The sequence below is a fragment of the Astatotilapia calliptera genome, chromosome 10 (assembly GCF_964374335.1).
Source record: "Astatotilapia calliptera chromosome 10, fAstCal68.1, whole genome shotgun sequence".
Classification (NCBI taxonomy): Eukaryota; Metazoa; Chordata; class Actinopteri; order Cichliformes; family Cichlidae; genus Astatotilapia; species Astatotilapia calliptera.
This window is the reverse complement of record NC_137431.1, coordinates 11754510-11778659: the sequence shown is the minus strand read 5'-3', so window position 1 is coordinate 11778659 and position 24150 is coordinate 11754510. Positions and strand designations below refer to the sequence as shown.

The following is a 24150-nucleotide window of genomic DNA, read 5'->3' as shown; positions in this document are numbered from 1 at the left end:
CACACACACACACACACACACACACGTTCCGATCCTCTTGAGATAAGTATTCTGTACGAGGAGCAGCCTGGGGCCAGCAGTCCTTATACAGACTAAACGTGCCCAGCTTGTAAACAGACAGATACATTTTGAAGATGCTCTCTATTGTATGTTCTATATGATCGAAAGACAGTCGTATATGACTGAGTGAACACCACACTCCAGAGGCTCATCACTCAAAAAGCTCATCACAGGCATGCAAATGTTCAGAAAAGGCAAAATTCCTCAGCAAGCATGAGCACAAAAGTCCAAACGTCAGTCTGACAGCTAATTAATAACTGCCTCCACACAGTCTATCATAAGCGCCGTAAAAGCTGTAGATGTCCTAACAGATACCCGATGTCAAAAAGCGGGAAGCTCATAACATGCAGTCGTTACCGTATGTGCAGTTACAACACAGTCTGAGGACCAGAAGCACCTCCATATCCCTCTTCTCCTCTCCTCACTCTACACTCCTGCTCACTGCCTCCTTTCTCAGGCACAGAGAGAGAGAGAGAGGGAGAGCGAGAGAGAGAGAGAGCAGACTCACACATGCACCAGTTTGCCTCCCAGAGCTCACCACTGCATACACAAGAAGAAGAGGCAGGGCTGGAATCTTAAAACAGCAATCCAGCCTAGACAGAGACACACACACACACACACACACACACACGCACGCACACACGCACGCATAGAGATACAAGCAAACACCAACTTACCCTCCATTGAACTAGTTGTTGTACAGACTTTGGAGTCTTTAGGACCTTTTACTTTGAGGTTCTGAAAGAAATAAAAGAGTGGAATAATCAATTTAATTAATTGTGCACACTCACAGGATTGTGCTGCACTTGCTTGGCTGAGGCTGAACTAATGGAAGTACAGGATCAGTGCATCCAACTGAGACAGCTGAAAAAGACTGGGCACGGGAACTTTCACAAGTTTCCCATTAAGTAAATAATACCACCAACAAACCTCTGCGGCAGGTCCCAAAAAGCTGATTTGACTCATCTGGACGGGAGGAACGGTACATTTGTATAATGACTGAAAAGGTCAGTTTCTTGATCATTAATAGGCAAATGACCACTGATCAAAGATTTGATCATTGGCCATGAGTACCATTCACAGAGAGTTGGGGAATGGCTGCAGTCACAGCATCGTAAGATGGTGAAAGATGTACCCTTTGCTGGTGTATAAGATAACAGGGAGTGGAAAGTTGGATGCTTAAAAATGAAAGATGCCCAAGCTCCTTAAAGGATGATGAAGATGGATAATCATAGTTAGATTCTGTAAGCACTTTCCTTTACTGTAATGTCTTTGCCTCTCGATCTTTGTTGAACACACCTAACAATAAGGAACAATCTATAACTATATCCTGTGTTGACCTAAGGCGTGAAAAGCTAGCATGTAAACAAGGGGCATGAGAGGTTGTGTTACTATCAGTCACTTCTGCCACAAACATTTTCAGCTAATTAACATCACTGACACCTTCCCAGCAATCCCCAAATACACATACTCTTTTGTTCTGAACGCTCAAAATATTCTCTGCGCTTCAAGTGCGTGTAGTCGTACCGTACAGTAAACTCAGACTAGCCTGGATGTTTTTTCTGTGAATGTAACCTCTCATCGTTCTGTTACCTAATACGCTTGCTGGCTAAGTGCTGTCCCAAGCACATTTGAACACAAATACCTCTTAACTGTGTTTTCAACAACGGTTCCTCAAAATAAGACCACATTTCCCATAAACACTGCTGTTTCCTGCCAAAAAGAGGACGTTTCGACTCGCCTGGTTTGTGTCGTCATCTATTTGTTCTCCTGTTCTCTTCACTGAAGAGAATTCATATAATGGCTTAAGACCCTTGAGACCAGTGAAGGGGAGGTTTGATGGATCCGTATTATTACTGCGCCAAGTTTGATATGCTGATGTTAAAATGCAGTACATAGCAACAAAATGACATGTTTGCTATTTAAAAGTTCTCTTGTTACACGTTGTTTAAAATCATGGAGGCTGAACTCACCTCAGATATCTTCTGGAACTGGCTGTTGGCTTGGCTGCATTTCTCTGCCGTCTCCAGCGCCACCTTGTAGTTGTCCACAAAGGCCTTGTACACGCCCAGCTGGCTGGCCTGGAGGAAAGCAGAAGCAAAGACGTTCAGGAAACAACAACGAGAAGGTGTGAGGCAAACTAAGACAACGATGATGGCATTTAGTCTTCTCTCATTTTATTCAAATTGTTAAATGAACTCCGGAGACTCGGGAAGTCAACACAAGTATGTCATTGCACTGATGGCAACTAAAATAAAATTCAGCAAGCCCTACTTTGCATTCACCTTAAATGATCACTTCCAATTCAATTTAAATTCATTGAGTCAACACATATAGTCTGATCACATTCCCATAAAGCCACTTCACTAGCAGCGCTTTGCAGTCCCTCCTGATTGAGTCCCTCTCCCTCTCTATCCTCTTCTCTTTCATTAACAGCCCCTCTCTCTGCAGCACTGTATGTGCATTGTAACACAAGCTGCAGACCAGCAGTGCATGAATATGCATCCTGCTACAGCTATGCTTGAATGCCTAGGCTGAAGAGCTGACTGCATCCTATTAAAGCAATGAGATTGGATTCAGCTGAATAGAGTGCATGAGTAAGACTTTTGTCCTTAAACTCCATGTCCTCTTATTTTCATTTCCTCTCCTTCCTCTTCCCTTCGGAGTGAGAAGTAGAAAGTTGGGCTCAAAAGCAAAGACGTGAGGGAAGTGTGCGGCCTCATGCGGCATTTGAAACATGTTATAGCAACAATCGATGGAGGGAAACATCAGGACACAAATATGTGATGTGACAAAACCGTCAAACCACGTAATGTGTGACACTGACTACAAATGAGTGAAACAAATGTCACCACGCGTGGATTGTCTATTTATAACTGGAGACTATTTTATGTCAAACCAAAACTGTGGATGGAAAAGAGAAACCACGGTGTGTCATAGCTGAATTTCCAAAGATGGAGATTTGGCAGCTTGGCTGGAAAGAACAAACCAAGCAGAATGACGTTATGAGATTTCATGAGTTCAGTATGAAAGCGGTGTCAGTCACAGTCCAGACAAAACGCCCACGCTTTAGAAAACAAAAATCACAGGTCAAAGTGGCAGGACAGAAAACAACAGGTCGTGTTTGAAAGTGAACGTGGGAAGTAGAACATGAAGAAACACAGGAGAGAGACTTTTCAGCTGGTAGAAGAGCCTACGGACTATTTAAACCCACATGGACACGTTTGCCAGCTTAGAGGTGCCTTTTTTTTTTTAAATTGCATGCAGCTTTGAGAGCAACACGAACCCTCAACTAAACACTGTAGTGAATGTTTTCAGAGCACTCGCCACTCTTTTAAAGCACACCAAGTGATCAGCTATAAGCAACAAAGATCAACAGCAGCAAAAGAACCATATGTAGTGAATGAAAACTTTAATATTATATGACATCAGTAACCAAACAATATGTCTTGTTTTTTTCCAAACAATGCCAAATACGAGCACACTGCTTGCAGACCTTTTTTCTTTATGTTTAAAAATCCCAACTCCACAATTAGATTGTCCATCAATATGTGCAACGTCCTCCGTTTTCTACAGTGGCCCACAGTTTCCTCTATCGCCAAGATAAAATCTTCCTTCTTCAGACAGTTGTGCACAGGTGTGTGCAGAGTACCATCAAGTCAGCCACAACACTCACACTAAAATGGTGCAACCACTTTTGAGGTTTTGCTAACACGTGACCACAAACCACATGGCATTAAGTTGGCTGCCATTTTGTGACAATCGTGGTGACACTGTAGAATCATGTGAATAAGGCACCAGCCACACAGGCCTAGAAATGGGTATTCCCCAACCAGTTGTGAGCACTTGCTAGAGGTCGATGTAGTCGCTGGGGAAATGACTGGTCTAAAGTCCTAAAGCCAACCAGCCAGTGACTCCCCCAGTCGACCACCTTTTTCTTAATTAAAGTGACTGCTTTGGTCACTGGGTTCATAGTTTGATTGGCCTTGTCCTCAAACACTGTCCAGCTACTCTCTGAGCTGCAATAAAACTGTGAAAAGTTTTGCAAACTGGAAGTAATAATAATAATAATAATAATAATAATGGATTGCATTTATAGAGCGCTTTTCGAGACCCTCAAAGCGCTTTACAATTCCACTATTCATTCACTCTCACATTCACACACTGGTGAAAGCAGGTACAGTTGTAGCCACAGATGCCCTGAGGGCAGACTGACAGAAGCGAGGCTGCCATATCGCGCCATCAGCCCCTCTGGCCATCACCAGTAGGCGGTAGGTGAAGTGTCTTGCCCAAGGACACAACAACCGACACTGTCCGAGGCGGGCTCGAACCAGCAACCTTTCGATTACAAGACGAACTGCCAACTCTTGAGCCACGATGGAGAAAGTTTTCCTCCAAAATAAAAGTTGCACCTTTTGAAACATGTTGGCTACGGTGCTGAGGCATTTCTTCACATTTCACTACTGCTCGGCTAGAAGTTAGCAAGTATTTGCAGACAGACATGAAAAACTAAAGGGAACTGCTTACAACCAAAGCAATTACTTGGAAGTTTTTGGTACGGCATCTTCTTTCTAACAGATTTCACCCATGGAGAGCAAATAACCTCCACAAAGCACTAACAACCAGTTGGGGAATAGACATTTTCCCCTAGAAATCAGTGTTTGTCTCATATTCAAACCTCACGTAAAAAATTCTAATTATCTAGCACTTGTATAAGTTTTGTCTACTTTCTTTAAGGTAGCCAACACTGTATTACCCTCTTCTTACTATTCTTTCCTAAACAAATTATAATAATGTCGAAATAAGTCTAAGGACAAGAAAAAAAAAACCTATGAAGGTATACTTAATGCTAATAGTATGCTAATGCTACAACTCTACAAGATGATAGAGTGTTAGCATGCTAAAGTCTACTACTGACAATGGTAAAATGGTTATCTGCCTGATCTAAAGCTGTTCTAGTGTTTACCACGTTTGCCTTCATAGTTTTATTCTATTATTCCTGACCTCAAGAGACGTTCATCCATAATTCACAAAACCTTAGTTACATTCATAACTCTCAATTAGCATGCTAGCAACAGGCAGTATAAAACTTGCATGTAGCTTCCTGGTCAGAAGAATTAAGTAAATCCAAAATTATCTTAGACTTGTTTTCTATCTGAGGATATCGCATGGTGATATCTATGGTTGAAGAAGAAAAAAAGAAAGAAGAAAAAAAAAGATTTCTGGTCCCATAGAAATTTCTGGCTTGATATCTGTAAATTTTCTGGTGAATTTAAGGACTCAGTCACTCATTTTAAGTCATGCTGAAAGAAAGAAATACACCATCAAGTAATATTATAAGTAATAAATATGATAAATAACTCAAGTCTGAATTGAAAATCTTGGTCGTACCATGTTTTAAAATAGAAGAATACTTGTGGTATGAAAACGCACGCTCATTGGCTAACGAGTTATCAATCACACGTCATTAGCATGTGGTTTCACAGTTAAACTTGCACTTTGTTACACCCAGTTTTTTTTGCAGCCAAGAAAGTGATGGCAGAAACACTAACTTGAGGTTTTACAAATTGGGACTTTAAAAACATCAGGTGAAACCATGTTAGACAGGTACATCTTTGATATTGTCTGAGGTGTTAAACACGAGGGTGAACGCCCAACATAATGGGGAAACTAGCTTTGCTAGTATTTTTTCAGGTTTGCTCAAATTTCGATTAGGCTTAATTTAAATTCTCTAAAGCTATTACAACTGAGCCTGGCTGCAATATTTAATGCCTGTGCTGAATTTGAGTAAGCTTCAGTTGCTGTGAAAATAACCAGCTACTAAAATCCATCAGCAAATATATGATTAAAAACATTATTATGTGGCTGCACTATACATAGTTAATAGTGACTACTGTGTAAAAGATGGAGTTGTGGTACTGTTTTTATCAGCGCCACATCCACAGTAAATTGAACCTCTCCTACTTTGTGCCTCTAGAGCGACTAGGACTATAATAATTCGCTCAGACAAATGCATCCCTTGCAGACACAGGCTATAGCTAAGCCTTTCTCTCATCTGAGAAAAGTGAAAAACAAACTTGGACCTGAAGCAGGTCTTTATCCCCGTCTCGGCCTGTTTTCTGTAACCCTGCCTGTCCTTGTTGCTCCAGTGGCACCCATACTGCTGACGAGGAGCAGCAGGGAGCAGACCAGCTAATTAAACTGCCATCTGCACTCTCACACAGCCACTCTGACTAATGTTTTGCTGAAACACGACATATTCATGTACGCACAAATACACACCACAGATGGGAGCTGATGACTACACTAATAGGTGCCGCTTAGCGCTGGCCGTCCACAGTGAGGAGGGGTCTGTTGAATAGAAGTACTTAAACTCATAGGAGTTTAAACAACTGTATCAAAACTGTGCTCATTTTCTCTCCTGTTAAATCTTTCACTAACACCAACATACTTCATCTCTGAATATTCATCATTTCCTCTTATTAAAGTGCTTCATCAAATGTTTTAATCATAAAGATAAACATCAAGCTGTTAATGAAATATTATTATTAATATCCAAGCTTTAAAAATGTCCTATACATGGGTGAAGTAAAAACTCTTAAAGTCTATTTAACATTTTCTTCATCACAAACAAACGCTGAGTTTCACACGTCTGACTAAGTCATGGTGAATAACAGTTGCTTACATCAAAAAGTACCTGAAAACCAAAACTGAAAATGAGATCTACTCCCTAAAGAGCTGTGTTTTTAATTAGAATGACCTTACCAGGTTCCTCAAAATGACACCATGAAAACATAAGGAAAATGACGTTCTCACTTCTGTGGTGTGAAACCAAAGGGGCTGGTATGTGAACACATACATTCAACAGTGTGATAAACGCATATATATACACTGATCAAGAACGTTAAAGGAACTCTTAAATCACACATCAGATCTTAATGAATTAACCTCTTTTTAGTAGATGCACCGATGGTATAAATTTAAAAATCCTAGGTGATTTTCTGAAAAGTTGACCTCTGACATTAAGATTAAGGTCACCGGGATTCAAACTTGACCAAGATTTTTAGCAGCTGCATACATGGTACCACTTTTAAAACCTTATGTCACATCTTTGTTTTCAATAGATTTTCAGAAAACTTGACCTCTGATGCTGATACGTAATGACTGATCGCAGTCTAAAATAAGGCCGTATTACAGTAACAGGACTAAAAAGAAGGCTCCAGTATATACTTGGTTTTGTTGACTTCTTGTGTCCAAGGCTCCCAGCCTTAGAGCAAAGCCCTGTTGTTACCAGCAGCTAAAATAAACTTAAAGCTTTCTGCTCCCGCTTTTCTAAAGACAGTTGGTGCTCTCGCAGAGTTTCCAGTCAAGGAAAATTACAAACCACAGTGTTACCACCTGTCTGTACACTCACAATGAAGGATCGGTACAAACTGTGCAGGTGTATATTTCAATGATACCAGCCACTCCACAGCTTGTGTTCCCAAAACATTAAAACTGGTCCACCCAACTAAATAATTACTGACGAGTGCCTCAGCCTTTTCACACCTTATATACAGATTAATTTTATTCCACCAAGAAAACATTGTCCAGCATACGTACATACGCGGTGTTATGCGTCTCTTCAAATCACATTATCCACTGCAAATCTGACATTACACCGCTCTAACCAACTTAGTGACGAGCCGAGGCCTGGAAACCGTCTAATTCCACACACAGGCACATTTACATGCACGTTACAGTGCCGCTGTTCCATTATGTACTGAAAGCACCTGTTTAATCCACTGCAAGTATGACAGCGTGATAGTTCAGAAGCTGCAACTTTTCTGCTAATATGCCCAGGCCACAGTCGCGGGGGCACGCGTCAGTCACTTACGCACACTGAGTCTAATTAAGACAAGTGATTCACAAAGTACAAACAGTGAGAAGCCTGACAATTCTCCGTTTAACAGCCATTTACATGTACCCTGCAAATGACGGAGAGCGAAATAAAAGATCCGCACACTGTCATTTGTGTCACCCACATCAGACTCACCAGCTTCTGGAACAAATGTCCCACGGTGACCTTCTCGTCCCACTGCTGGATGCTGGGTAGGAGGGCGTCGTAGAACTCTTTGTGGATCTCGAAGATGTCCTGGATTTTGTAGAAGATGGTCTCTACCTGCTGGATGGTCAGGACAGGCTGAGAGGTTGTGGCTGTTGCTTTCAGGGGTCGCATGGGCTGGAGAGACAGGAGACTCAGGTAATAAGGGGGGCTGCCAAAACTCTAGCCTAAATTAGTCATATATAAAGTATGAGATTGATGAACACAGAAAATGTGTTAAAATCATCCCTAACATCTGATCAGGCCAACAAAAAGGACCTATTAGGACCAGTGCCAGAAAGGGAACGTCTAAATGCGTCACTCTGTGATAAGTATGTAATCTGAGCCTCTTTTCATCTGGGTGACAGTCTTCTCCTTTGTGTTGTTTGTACTCGGGCAGATTGCAGGCCAACTCAGTTAATCACAGTGATGTGTAGACTGGTCATGTTGGGCGTGCGTGGGGACGATGGCTCTGAATTACAGTGCAAACAGAAAGGCTTTTTACGTCAGCTCTCTAGGGCTAATCATGAGTCACCCTCCTACTGTATTAAAGCACATGAGACAGGTTGGATTATTTTTAAAAGCACCGACAATCAATATGTCTGTCCTAGTCTATGTAAGACGGCAAAAGCAGTCGGCTGAAAATTCCTCATTAGATTTAACCAGAAAGTATTTGGAGACTAGTGGTCCTAAATTTCATCTCCTTGGTGGAAAATAATAGTCATCATATATCAAATCAGCTGGAGCAGCTGAGGTGATGTTTAAACATTTTTAATGAACCCATGTTTATATCAAGAAAATAGGAAAGAGAGACTCTCTTGTGATCTACTTCCCAGTAAGTGTAAATGAACCAACACAGTACAGGAAGATAATTACTTCCTAGACTGTTCCAAATTTATCACCATAATCATCCACATTGATTGGGATCGTCTTGTTACTTGGTTGTCTTACAAAAACAAACAAATAAATAAAATCATTACATTTACAAACTCTACCAAATATTCTTAGAGTAAAAAAAAGAAAAATCCAGTCAAGAAGTTCAGAATAATGTTATTGTTTCAAATACCCTGAAGACGTGGAATATGATTATGATACATTTCCAGATAAAGAAACATTTCTCTCAGAATGTGAAGAGCCAGTGTATGAAACCTGGCAGCAGGGGGGATCGGACCAGCTTATTAAACTGTCTGATGTTGAAAGAATCCAGTATTTTGAAACACCGGGTTTCCAGGGATGCAGCCAGAGAGTAAGGTGTGACTATTCTGTTTGGAGCAAGTGTATTATTCTGCTGAAAGACATGGGAAAAAAAGACATAAAAACAAACGGCCCCAGTGCCTGTTTTAGACCGCCTCTGAATGACTGAGGAAGTGGAGGAGGAGAGGAACAAACTTTTTATTGGTGGATCTGCGAGATGAGTCGTTGTGTTGTCACCAAGAGCTCAAAGGGAAGGAACTGAGAGCCTGACCAGATTTCAGCAAGTGTTAGTGCAATCATTTGTTCTTACTGACTAATTGAAGCGTGCGTGCGTGCGTGCGTGTGTGTGGAGGGGGGGAGGGTCTTGCCCTGGTGAATTTCCACAATAATTGTTGTGCGCATTTGTAGATCTTAATTTAGCATCTATCTGACTATATATTGGCCAAAGTAGAACATGCGGCCGGATCAGCAGGTTGTGAGACATAGCGACTTAGCATGAGGAAGTGTGGTTGGTTAGCGTTGCATTAAAGTGCAGCATCTGTGGTCCTGCTTTAAGTGTGGCCATCGACCACTAATAGTGTTCTGATAGTCTCACAGCTCACACCAATGCCTACAGCAGCAGCAGCACTCCAATGTTCACGTGGTTATATGAGCCTTGTTACATTGTTTCTGTTACTTGTCTGTCTTTGTCTGAGTGTCTCACCAGTAGCAGGGCCTCCAGCTGGTTAATGTAGATCTCCTCGCTGGCCAGGAATCCAGACAGCACCAGTCTCTTCATCTCCAGTCCTTTCTCGATGTCTCCCTGCAGGATAAAACAGACCTGGCTGTAATATGCTTTTATTCGCTTACATACACATATAGAACACATACATTCACCAAAAATCCTGTTATCGAGACTCGTTTCTGACTAACGGCACATGAAAGCACCCTGACTCTATTTCCTGCAATGGTGCCAGTGGAACAGTCACATCAGGTAAACACAAGATTGATACAAACAGTCGTAAGCATAAAAGAATGCGCAACCTATTAGAAATCTTATGAAAACATCTAAGTACCTCATTTCCTCTGTAAAACTACTTGTGATGACTCCAGGCAACTGTTGCATTTTGACGTCAACGTCGGGGAAGTCAACATCCTATTGATGTCTGAGAAACACAGACCAAGGCACACTCATAGTGTACTGTTTACATTTTGTGGGAACTCATAATTAGAGCAAAATTACCAGGTTTCAAAAGAGGGACTTCCAACATGATCACAGAAGACTTCATCTTTCTTCACATTATTCTCACTTTTGGCCGTTCCTTCGTCATAAAGGACTGCCCTGTTCCACATTTTATGATTTGGCCAGTGGGAATCGTATAGTTACTCCTGATACTAATGCAATACACAACAATGGCATAGTGATACAGTGACTCTGTGGTAGATGATACTTGCGTGACAATCAAAATGTCACAATATCTGTGTAGGTGAAGTAAAAATATTTGAAAAGGAATTATGGTTTTGTATACTGGACTGTGGAGTGCACAGGTGTATCAAACAGAAAAATGTTTCAAAGTTTCACTTTCGAATTGCTTTAATTCAGCAGCGTTCGCCAGTAATGATCGGAACACGTACTATGAGAAAGAAGGGGGGGGGGGGTGTTCATGAGTTTCATATGGTTAGCCAGCAGCATAACAACAGCAGTGGTTTTAGTGACGCCAGACTCGCAAAAGTATGCGACAAGTTTGATTAGCGTATGGACATATGCTCTGTTTTGTATGTTAATTTCATATTCAGCCATCCATCCAGCAATTCTCTTCCACTAAGACAAATTAGGGTAGCCCATGCGGGGGGGCTGAAGCCTATCCCAGCTAACACAGGGCGAGAGGCAGGGTACACCCTGGACAGGTTGCCAGTCTGTCACTGGACTGTCACAGAGGCAGACAACTGTTCACACTCACACAGAATCATTCATTTAGAAGCAACAATTAAGATAAATCCATTCACTTTAAAAATATGTTTTTTAAAGATATTTTTCTTTACTTTTAAGTTATCTAAGGTATATTGCATTGTATCTTATCTTAATAACCTTTTAGTAGCATATCACCCCATTAGAGCACGTCGCTCTCGCACTGCAGGCTTACTTGTTGTTCCTAGAGTATTTAAAAGTAGAATGGGAGGGAGAGCCTTCAGTTTTCAGGCCCCTCTTCTGTGGAACCAGCTTCCAGTTTGGATTTTGGAGACAGACACTATCTCTACTTTCAAGATTAGGCTTAAAACTTTCCTTTTTGCTAAAGCATATAGTCAGGGCTGGATCAGGTGACCCTGAATCCTGCCTTAGTTACGATGCAATAGGTGTAGACTGCTGGGGGACTCCCATGATGCATTGAGTTTTTCCGTTTCAGTCACCTTTCTCACTCAACATGTGTTAATAGACCTCTCTGCTGAATCACACTTGTTATTAATCTCTCGCTTTCTTCCACAGCATGTCCTTCATCCTGTCTTTCTTCTCTCACCCCAACAGGTCGCAGCAGATGGCCGCACCTCCATGAGCCTGGTTCTTCTGGAGGTTTCTTCCTGTTAAAAGGGAGTTTTTCCTTCCCACTGTCGCCAAAGTGCTTGCTCACAGAGGGGTCATATGATTGTTGGGTTTCTTCTCTGTATGTATTATTGTAGGGTCTACCTTACAATATAAAGCGCCTTGAGGCGACTGTTGTTGTAATTTGGCGCTATATAAATAAAATTGAATTGAATTGTGTTGCATACCTTATCAGTGTAGCTGGTTAGGTATACTGCTGTATTGACATTTTTCCCTTACTGAAGAGATAAATACCGATAAACTCCAGAAATTGGCATTTAAATACGACATGTGTGCCTTAAAGAAGGCCAAAGAACAGCTGTGAGAGCAGAGATTAATTATTAATTCCACCAACTCCTTACAATGATATCAGCACTCCAGGACTGCCCAGATGAGGAAGGAGGCATGACCTCATCATTTAACCCAATCATGGCTGACATGCACATTCCAACACTGATGTTATCCCTAAGGTAGGAAATTATACTGCACATCAAGGTTCAGTATTTACCGTATGTGTTATAGTATATGCCGTTTACACGTGCTGCTTTATTACGAATGCTGAAGACTATAAAGATAACAAACACTTGCGATGTGATGACTGCAAAGGGCCTATTTTGAGGCCTGTCACACATTGGCAGTTTTTCCTCAGCTAACCGTGACAGTGTAAAGTAAATCAGTCCGAGAGGCAGGGATGATTTCTATTGATCATTTTCTGTTGGTTAAATAAACTGTCAGGGAAGTCCTTACCGACACTTACTTGCATTTACGTTAATATGAGAGATTAATGCAGCACGTGGCCAGAAATCTGTTTAGTTTAATCCTCTGAGCCTTTCTCTTTGCTCGTATTCTTTTAAAAGAACCTAAAGCTCAAAACTAAAGCCAGAAATGAGACACACTTGAAACTAAGAGAAAAATCTTTGATGTGATGTGAATTACTGCTGGTCAATATTTATTTTAAACACCGAGAGTGTCTCCAGTCACTGCGTTCTTATTAAAATGATATCTCAGAATAGCTGAGGTCTAAAATATGACATCATAACCTACAAAAGGTGTCCTGTCCTTTTGACTAACCAAAACGTTGCAGAAATATTCAGTTCATTTTTTTAAGTAACAAATAAGTGATAACTCAACGGAAAAAAAAAAAGGACAGGAAAAAGGAATATTTTCCCTCTGCTGTGTACAAAGAGCTACTGTGTGGCGAGAGGGCAAGACGAGGAATCCATGAGGTGATTTTTTTTTTCCCACAGCAACCTGCTCTGTGAGTCACAACTAGGCTTTTCACACAGACAAACACTGCGTGCTTTCCTGCGTTGCCCTTTGCCCTCTGATAAAAGAGCTGATATCTTGAATGGGCAGAGAAAGTTTAAAGTAGCTCTGCTTTTTATCAGTTCATCTGCAGGGAGGAGTACACACAGAGGCGCACAAACACAGAAGTTAGCATGAGAAACAGAAAGCGGCCGGCTTTAAAAAGCAGCAGCACCGTGCACAGACATGCGCTGCAGAGTCACTGCCTCATCGGGCCATGCTGACACACCAATGGCTGTCACTCTCACACTCTTACACACACACACACACTTTTGCAGCACAGATGGCTCTGAGAAGAAGCACACGTCACGCCACAAACACACCAATACACTGACTGGGATTTTCCATTTTGAAAGGCAGTATTGCAAAAGTGTGTACGCATGTGTATGTTCGTGTGTGTGTTTGTATGTGTGTCTGCGCGCGCTCTTTTTCCTCTGCATCCAGCTCCTCTCCAGCTCATGCCTCACCTTGAACTGCCTATGTGTCGTAGTGATGGGCTCCAGCTCCCCATCTCCATATTCAGACTCCTCCTCCTCCTCCTCCAGAACCCTGTCCAAATAGCACAGCACCTCCTCCTCTTCGTCCTCCATGGTTCTGTCTTTCCTTTCCTTTCTTTCACCTCCTTCTCTCCTCTTTTCTGCCTCCTATCTCCTTCTACGGGGCCTGCCTGGACACATCAGTGTTTTCCCTTTAGATCAAGTCGTCTGGACACCGAAAGACAGAAAGAGAGAGGACCCCGCCTACTCAACCCCACCCCCTTCCTCTGCTGGGCTTCCTGGTGTTTGTGTGTGCTCTATATATGTGTGTGTGTGTGTCTGTCTTTGTGTGTGTGTGGCCACTGTTCCACCTCAGTCGATGAGGTCTGCCCTCCCTCTACAGCCGCCCCTCCCCTCCCCACAAATGCTATCCAGCCACTTCCTTGATGGCTACAGTCTCTTTCTGTTAGGGCTACGCTGGGAAAGTCAGTCTTCTCTTGTCCCTTATTTCTTTCTTCCGTTCTCTTCGGGGCAAAAAGCCACTTCCTCATCACACAAACAGTCTCGCTCTCTCACTCTCATCAGCGCACGCTACAGGGTTGATTTCTCTCCCTTTCTTTCTGTCCATTGTCTCTTTATTGATCTGCTGAAAGCCTTGGACGTTGAGCCAGGGCCAGCTAATGTGCTGCAAGCAAGGCTGATTCCAATTACAGGTCACATAGATCGCTGGGCACACAGTTATAGCAGCTTCAAAGGCAAAGCACAGAAATGATACACTAAAAAAAGAAGGAAAAAAAACGTGTGCAGCAAGACAAAGACAGAAAATCAATAACTGTGGTTACTGGAAATAAAATGAAACCAAAAATATAAGTAATCTGCACGCAAACATCCAAGTTTAAGTTGCTGCATATTTATGAATGAATACAATTCACTTCCCATGCCCTTTCACCCCGTTCCTGACCTTGACTTGTCATTTTAGAGGAAGGGACACCCCCAACTGCTCTATGAACCTCCTCCTTAATGTATATTTGTATTTATTTCGAGGTCAAAGCACAATCTGTCCTGATCTTGTCTTCTGAAGGAAAAGTATGATTTTAGAGCGTAATACAAAAAAAAAATAAAACAAAAAAAATATTTAAGTTCAGTATTTAACTTTAGTCGTGTTGAACACATGGAGCCGTCAGCCCTCTCACTTTAGCAGATGAAAGGTCTCTGCAAACTCAGCGGAAAGAGAACACGGCTGCACAGCGGTGTGTGATAAGAGCCACAAAATCTTTTAGCAGCAGCAGCATCACAAGTGACTTCTTAACAAGTAAGCTTTCACAGCAGCTCCTCAAATTCATTCAGGTGCTGAAAAGTGTAAATACACAGATGTGAAATAAAAAATGTTTTAAAGATGGCTGCAGACACTCCTGACCTCCACTGTGCATATAAACAATGATTTCAATTTGGATTCATCACTCAAAACGACCTGTTGTTATTGATTTGTTCTTGCGTAATGTGGCATAAATTAAACCATCCTTAATTTCCCTTCCTTAACAACAGCTTGTCGACATCCTCCATTACTTCTGATGAGGCTTCAATAAACAGTAGATGGATCAACTGAAGGACTGCATTCATCTCTCAGGTCCTGTGTCAGGCCTTTGCCACTGCTTGATTTTTTCCTGTTTCTTAAGAACATGACTTTCAGTTACTGTTTCTCTCCTACAAATATAGTTTTAGGTCTGCCACGTCTTCTTTGTTCCGCCGCTTGTCAAGTTTCCTCAATTTTATTTTAGGGACACTGCAAACTATGCTGCCTTTGCCAATTTCACAGATTCAACTAAAGAAATGGGAACAATTGATGTGTTTCTGCCACAGGCTATTAAGTAAAGATACAATTTAAACCTGGCTCTTTGTCACTACTAACTCATTCGGTGAATAAGTGTTGTATTTATGCTTGAATGATTCACAAGTTAAAAAAACCCGTCAAGAAGCAAGCAATGGAGAAAAACATAAGGAAACAAGGATTGCTCAAGAATTTTGCACATCACCATAGAAAAACGAATTAAGTCCTCTGATTATTATTATTATTATTAATAATAATAATAAGCTGATCATAACTCATCACTGAAAAGCTACTTTATACAAAACTTTAACATACAACTGTACACAGAAAACAGCTGAGCTTGTCTACGCTGAGTAATCTCATCCTAGCAGAGACGATGATCAGGGAAGAACTAAAAAGAAAACAACAGTATCTTACTGAGGATCCTCTGTGGCTGAAATCATTAATGTACCAGCACTATGAACAATTCATTTCCTATTTCTTATATTTTAAACACTCAAACCATTTTTCTGTTCTTATCCCAGCTAGCCACTAGATGGAGACACATCTTCATTTACATGAGCTGCCCTAGCTCAGAGTCACTCACAATTAATACAGCTGAATAATTCATCAATCAGCTCCATTGAAGCCTAACAAGACCACTGTTTATTTACAATACTGTGTTCATGCATGGATAGTGCAGTGATATTGCTTGGATCGAATGTAAGACAGAGCAGGCAGACTTCAAAGGGGACGGTAAAGCGAGTGGAAGGTCGAGACAATCCGGCTGTGGTAATTTATACATTAATACAGAAAGAATATACGATCATTTGTGTTCTGTATGAATTTAAAAACAACATATTGATCTAAAGATGTAAAGCAATGCTGTTGTCATTGAGTATTTTGTTTTTCAGTGGATAAAAAGGCTGCTGACATGTGAATGAAATCCTACCAGCTTTTTTTTTTCTCTGTGTCTGTGAGAAGGTCAGTTCAGGTCAGGGTCAACTCGGCTCCCGCTGAGCCTCCGTGGGCTACGCCCCTTCACACAGTCACATTCTTTTAAGTGGGCACCGAGTGACAGTCATCCAAACACACATAGCCAGGAGGCATAAAAGGGGGGGGGGGGGGGAGTGTGACGGGACTACAAGCCCTGAAACATGACGATGAACACATTCAGAAAATATTCTGAATTCTGAAAGCATCAGGAGAGCGTTCACATCAGCTGTTCTGAGCGATTTGTCAGACTTAAGTGTGAAAATCCACTGAAAACACCAAGTGTTTCATATTTCCAGCAGCAGATAATTTGGAAAAAAAAAAACACAGGAAAGACTGTCACCTACAGCATTCCTGTTCCAAATTATACACTGTAGGTAAACAGGAAAAATTTTCAACAGATTGCTTAGACTTCCCTCACCCCCACCACCTCCGCCAGCTCAGTCGGGGGGGGGGAGAGACACTGAGAATTTCTAAGCCAGCCAAGAGACACAATCTCACCAGTGAGTCCTTTGTCTTGGCCAGGGCCTCCTCTTTCCTAGGTGAGGTATGCACAGAATACCTCGCCTAGGAGGAGTCTAGAACAGCGGTCCCCAACCGTTTTTGCGCCACGGACCGGTTTATGCCCGACATTATTCTCACGGACCGGCCTTTAATGTGTCGCGGATAAATACAACAAAATAAAACTAGTACCGGTACCGAAAAAAATAAGATTTATTCATAACGCACGTGAAAAGACCCAGGAAAACCGAGTTAACGATAAAAACGATAACAAAATAACGCTGAAAACCGATAAAAACCCTGAAAACTATACATTTCACACCTGAGCCTCAACTCTCACGGCCCGGTACCAAACGACTCACGGACCGGCACCGGTCCAAGGCCCGGGGGTTGGGGACCGCTGGTCTAGAAGGCTTCCTAGATGCCCGACCTGCCTCAACTGGGAAACAGGAATCTCATTTCTGCTGCTTGTATCCAAGACCTCATTCTTTCAGTCACTACTTAGAGATCATGACCACAGGCGAGGGCAGGAACGTAGATTGACCAGTAAATCGACAGCTTCACTTTCATGCTCAGCTCCGTCTTTACCACAGCAGACTGGTACAGTGACCACATCGCAGTGGACACCAGCCCAATCCATCAGTCAATCTCATGTTCCACTCTCCCCTTACTCATGAACAAAACCCCAAGATACTTAAACTCCTCCACCTGGGACAGTAACTTGTCCCAGATCCTTTGCAAACAGTAAATGTGAAATCCTGAGGCCATCACAGAAGAGACCCTCCACCTCTGGCTAGATATTCTGTCTATAAACACCATCAACAGAACTAGTGTTAAAAGACAGCCCTTGGTCAGCTTCCCACCCACCCGGAACTAGTCCACGCATACATTGCAGAGATGTGTCAGCCAGGACGGCCCTACAGCATCTAGAGCCTTCGTGAACTGAGGGAAAATCTGACCCAACCCAAATGCCTGTCTAACTATATCAGTGGCTTCACCGCCGAGTCGTCCCCCTCCTCCCCAGACTCTGCTTCGAGTATAGAATACACTGAAGTGCTGCCAAACAGCACTCCAGTGTATTCCATTTATATTCAAGCTAGCAGACGGTTGCTGTCGTACCCCATCTGGGTCAGTGGTCATTTCCAACTGATGTGAATACACATCCGGAAGTGCGCTTCAGGGAGCTCCTGTGGCAAAATGTACACTGGGTCAATATCTGTGGCTAATATCAGAAAGAGAACTGGCAGCTCACGTCTTAAAGTATAATTGTTTCGGGTGAAACTCCAACCATTAATACCAAGAGAAAAACCTGGCTGAATGGCTGAAAACCTCATATTATCTTACAGTTCAGAATGCAAGAGCCACAAATGAACACTTCATTTAAACTGTGTCCAATATTTTTATATACCCAGTTATGTTTACTGGGTCGTGTGGTGAATGATCTTTTCTTCAACATTTTATTTTTAATATTTATCCAAAACCATGCTAGTCCATTCATTTTCTTCCACGTATTAAATTCAGGGTTGTAGGGCAGCTGGAGCCTACACCATCACCCCTCACAGGTCATCATCCCAGCTGTCACTGGGCAAGAGGCAGGGTACATCCTGGACAAGTCGCCAGTCTGTCACAGAGACAGACAACCATTCATGCTCACATTTCATCTCAAAATCTAGATAGAAAAGTCGATTATTGATAACTTTGGACTTCCCAGCAACAGCAGCAAACAACAAGTAAACAACACCAACACCGTAAACAAGTACATTTGATAATCAAATCATGGCTGATCTATTTTAATCTAAAATAAATAAGTTTGTGTGTGTGTGTGTGTGTGTGTGTGTGTGTGTGTGTGTGTGTGTGTGTGTTTCTTACCCCAGCCAGCAGAGGTGTGGGCAACACTGTTTCTCCATCTGGCCCTTGGGGCGCGCAGAGCTGGGGTGACATGGTGGGCGATTCATCTATAAAGGGCAGCGTTTCTGAGCCATCCTGGGACTTGCCGTCCTCTCCTGCGTCCCCCTCGTATCCATCTGTGTTATAGTTAAAGTCTGGAGGACAGGACACAGAAAAAGACAAATATACTGATCAGCAAATCACCCCAAAGAACAAAGCAATCATTCCACTGTTTTCATCACCACTTGGAACAGCCCAACACTTCCTCAATACAGCATTAAGTTCTCCATTCTGCTACATAACCTTGAGTTGAGGGGTTATATGAATAAATGCCAGAAGAAAGCTTTTCCAAAACATGATGTGTGGGTGAAGCTGACCACTGTGTTACCCTATGAATGTAAAAAGTCAACATTCATATTTTATTTGGCAAGATATTGTTATAAAATGTTGTCATAATTACTGTATGAATTCTTAAGTTATGGTGTATTTAGTGCAAGAAACATTAAAGATCATCAGTGATCAAATTATTCAAAGCACTTGCTGAGGTGGTCTGGTACACATCTGACCATATTTAGGTTGTTGTGTATGTACAGTATAACCCTCTTTGTACTGCCATTAAACAGACATTTTGTTGTTTTAATAGATCTTCAACTTTGACTCCCAAAATCTAATGAGTACATTATTGTGTGCAAGTGAGTCTTTGTCCCAGATTTAGACAAATCCACTCAAGATTTCCAGGAAACCCAAAAACAAATTGCCCCTGGCCATGAGTGTCACCAGGGCAGAGACATAAAAAACTATGGTTTACATTTTAAAAGCCAGAGCCAAGTTATTCTCAACCCATATTAGCCATCTAATTATTTTAATTAAGTGTTTTTGCACTGCAGCTTCACTGTTGCCAACACTTGTTTGAAACGCCACAATGACAACGACCTGTGGATCAGGTCAGGAGAGTCGTTTTTCCAACCAGCACGGCAATTTAATAAATACATTTCAAGAGCAATATATAGATTCATCTTATAAATGTAATGAAAAAGAAGAAGAAGAAATATTCAAACAAGCCAAGGTTAATAAATTAAAAAATAAAAACAACTACTATTATAGATGCTAATGCATTTTGGACTAACCATCTGTGATTAGATTATAATTCTATTTTGGTTTGCTAGTTTCATTCTTGTATTTGTGATACTGCAGTCTTATTTCATATTGTGGGAGTATTGAGGTCAAAAACCATGTCCTGTGACAACGCTCGTGTTCAGGCCCGAGTAGCAGTGACAGCTCCAGTAGAAAGAAACGACAATGACACTGAAATGACTCCTGTCCTGCCTTCAAAGGAGCACTGGTCAAGAAAACAGTGGAATAACAAAAAGGAGGAGATATAAAAAGCCAGTGTCAGATCCTGTAGAAGAAAAGAGAGATGTGGACTGTTGCTGTGGATGATAAACTACAAAGTACGACACATATGCAAAACTAAAAGAGAGGCAAGTAATTATCGAGTTACATTTTCCAGGATGTTGTTCTATTTAGCTTTCTGATACAGTGAAGCATCTTTAAGGAACTCGGAATAGGAGGAGGAAGCTTGTAGCTTGTAGCTTGTGAAGCTGTCCCTGTCTGCCTACATATAATGTGCAGTGAGAAGACAACAACATTTGATTATTACTGTGTTCATGTGCTTGAGAGGGCATGTGTGTGTTTGTACCAGTGCGTAAAGGATAGAAAACTCTAACAAGTTTTGGACAAGAACTAATTGAAAAATAAAAGCAGGGATCTATCCCCACTGGGAACACATGCACACTATCACTGGACATGTCAATCAACTCCCAATCCCTCCCCACCCATCTGTTAGCTTGCGTGTGGACCATGGAGAGTCACAGTTACCATATGGGTTGCTTGTAAATGGTGCACGTGGGTCTTTGCTGACTCAGTGAAGCAAGTACTGATTATGCGAAGTGCTGCTAGATGACAAGAGTGCATTATGGTGATTAGTGTGAAGAAGGCAGTTAAAAACACTGATGTAAACTCATTTGTCCAACTCCAACTGCGCTGTGATCGTGCCATAGAAAAGATCGGCTCTTCCAATATGCACCTGTGCATGCATTCGGTTTTCTTTTCTCAGTCTTTCCATCTCTTCTCTCTCTCTGACTCCTCTGAACACCTTCTGGCCTGCTGTCCGGCTCGTTTTCGCTAATCTGCTTAAATTGCGTGAGTGTATGTAAGAAAAAAAATACAGGGAACTCCCAAGACACTTAGCCAGTGCTAAAGCACTCAACAATGTGCAAATCCTCAAATTTCCTCCCAGCTTACGGCTGGTGTTTTGAAGCTTAACTGCGAGTTGGAAGGACGGATGGATAACTCAACAAAAATACTTGAGTCTAGACAAGCACAGAGGTTTCCTCCTCTTTTTAAAAAGAAGTTGCCCGTGACTCACGTCTATTTGCAGAAACATCAACATGCAGAAGTAACCATTCACAAATATATTCCCGGCTGTGCCAAGCAGAGAGCCAGTCGATTAGAGAGAGCAGAGCTGGAGCAGTGGAGACAAAGCACAGCCAGTGGGCTCACAGTCAACTCTGCTCCGTTTGGCTCCGTGCACTTCTGTGCTTACTTACAGTTGCCTGAGCTGACACACATTTGTTTATCTGATAATGGTGAACACGACGTGCGCTAAGCTAATGTGTGCCATTAGAACCAACTGGTGTTTGTGTGAATCACTCAGAGCAATTCACTGTGAGTGGTCAATATTTGTACTCGTTATCTGTGATTAGCCACATTAATGCAGAACACAGAAAGAAAAGAAAAGGCTATTGTGAACACGTCTCTTGCGCTTCGCTGCTGTTGCTTTGCCTTTCACTGATGAGATCAGACCAAGATGCAATACACATAATTGAGGACATTAAGGAAACATAAATAAAGGTTGTGCACAGCCATACGTTAGCAGAAAACACCACGTCAGTGGTGACACTGACCATAAGTTAGCCCTGTGGGGACATGCTGGACACACTGATAACTACTAGAGCACCAGCTGCAATGAGAGCACACAAACCACAAAGCTAATGAGTCACCGCACCACACCTAGTGTTCTCATGCTAGCCATGTATACCTGTATCTTTCATTATTGCAGTGCTGTTACTTTGGTAAAATCTGTCCACATTGAGAAATATAAACACTTGCCAAATTACCTAAAAATACCTTTGTGGTAGATAGAAGTTGTCTCCATGACAACCTTTTGCCAAAATGAACACAGACAAACAAAGTAAAAGACAATGAACTAAACTGAAAAAAGAAGATTTAATCATTACTTCCACATAGGAAGTTCAAATTTACCATTAGACAAACATTCAGTATAAGTCATTTCTACAGTTTACAGAGTTCTTACTCTAAACTGCCAAAGCTACATTTCCATATCTGTACAGAAGACAGACAGACTTTTATCACACCATGATATTTACAGTCGTTGTTTTCTGATTTGAATATTCATATAACTGTTTGTATACTGCAAAGTTCACAATACAGGTCCTTCATCGTAACATGTCTCGCACAGCCAGTGCTGATCACAGTACGTCGTGACTAACGTGGGGGAATTTCTCTGAAAGCTGTAGATTACAGCACAAAGGGAAACAGTGTAAAGCAAAGATAGCACACAGTGTAAATGCAAATAATATTCTGACTTAAATGTAAGTTTAATTTGCCCAGATGATGATGTCCAAGAATCTGGAGCTGGTGCTGGAAACGCTGCTCACAATGTTTGAATGTGCGCGAATCAGAAGCAGGTCCGCACGTGCACATGATTATCTGCACACACTCTGAAAATCTAACATGTGGGCTACCTCAGTCAGCTAATGCATCCTGATAATCCCCGTGCATGGTAAACAAACACACGAAAAGCAATTTTTCAGTAAAGAGGATTCATCAGCCCTAACCTGTTTTTAACTGCTCAATAGGGAGGTCCCCACACGTGCATGCACCAATATTTTAGAGGATTAAAATGGGGACAAACTCTAAATGTCATGTGATTAAATAGGAGGTAGTTTTGGGGTCAAGGACTGTAGGGGAGAAAGAGCAGAGTTAGAAATCAGCCCAACACACCGCCACACCGCTGCAGAGAACATGTATGTGGGAGTAAACATTTCCACATTTTTACACACAGAGTAAAGAGCACACTCAAATTCTCACCTAACTCGCCATCACTGGAGAAGAGAGAACGAACAGCACACACTGCCTCAAAGAAGAAAGCCATAAGTGTTGCCCGACTAGAGAAAAAAAAAATCCCTTTCAGTTAACTTTATCCATGTCGCAGGCTACGTCCTACCTAAAAGACTCGCACCTGAACTCTCACTGATCCTGTCTTCCTCGGCTTCAGTACTTCCTCTTTTTTAAATCGCTCTGATAGCACTCATTCAAATAAAGGCAATGTTGTATTCAAGTACTGCACAGCCACATCCTATGAGGAAGCAACACAGACACAAAGAGCAGTTTCTGTGTGGAAGCCATAAAATGCCCAAAAAGCATCAGCGTGTCTTTGTGGACAATGTCCAGCTGGTCAGCAAAGACTGTCCTGTTATGCTTTATGGACATTGGAATCACTATTGTCAGTGTATGTTCATGAAGTTCAGATGCACTCTGTGCACTGTGCCAAGAACAAATCAAAACTGGATTTCTTGTTCAGGTATTTTAACAATTTGCAGCATGATTGAAAGCAAACTGCCCAAACTTAATTCTAAAGCTTACAAGCGGCTGTAGTGAAGCCAACTGTGGATTAGTAGAGTTTTCATATTTGGAAATTATTCAAATCACCATGTTTCTACAAGCTTCTATGAACGGGGCGAGCATTTGAAGTGATGGAATGGCCTGTGACTGTTTTATAGAACCATCTGAATATGTAATCTGGCTTTTTCCAGTCTAGGAAAAAAAAAACTTTTAGCCACCTGACTGCTATCAAAGAAAAGGATACATCAAACAATGTCAGACTAATTTGTAAAAGCACATTGTAATCTAAAACGTCCATTAAAAATGAGATATTTTACCATCCAAACACAGCAAAAAGTACATTTTTAGATGATGTAAGCAGCTCTCAAGACAAGCTCAGAGTGCCCAGCTTCAGTTCACTTGAATATTTCCTTTGGATTTCATCACTATCGGATCACTCATATCAGCAGCAGAGACTTGTACTCAACACACAACTTATACAATGTGAGGTGCTTTCCCTTATACAAATTTAAAGGATATACCAAATGACAAGGGTTCAGTGTTTTATAAATGAAAAGGTGACTTGATGAACAAGCCTAGC

The 24150-nt window shown here is 41.7% G+C and overlaps 1 protein-coding gene across 6 annotated transcripts in view; it reads right to left on the bottom strand.

The window, feature by feature from the left end:
* The window catches only part of abr (ABR activator of RhoGEF and GTPase), a 119301-nt gene that overhangs the window by 55077 nt on the left and 40074 nt on the right, over positions 1 to 24150 (bottom strand). For 4 of the 6 annotated variants that reach the window (XM_026182397.2, XM_080307038.1, XM_026182398.2 and 1 more), the window contains exons 2-6: positions 18846 to 19018; positions 10041 to 10139; positions 8096 to 8281; positions 2034 to 2141; positions 738 to 798 (exon numbers count right to left, since the gene is read on the bottom strand). In XM_026182397.2, coding sequence (XP_026038182.1) covers positions 738 to 798; positions 2034 to 2141; positions 8096 to 8281; positions 10041 to 10139; positions 18846 to 19018 — 627 coding nt within the window. Of the gene's footprint in view, positions 1 to 737; positions 799 to 2033; positions 2142 to 8095; positions 8282 to 10040; positions 10140 to 13666; positions 13958 to 18845; positions 19019 to 23036; positions 23116 to 24150 lie in introns of those variants that run through there. The other 2 variants (XM_080307037.1, XM_080307039.1) reach the window with 2 other exon arrangements.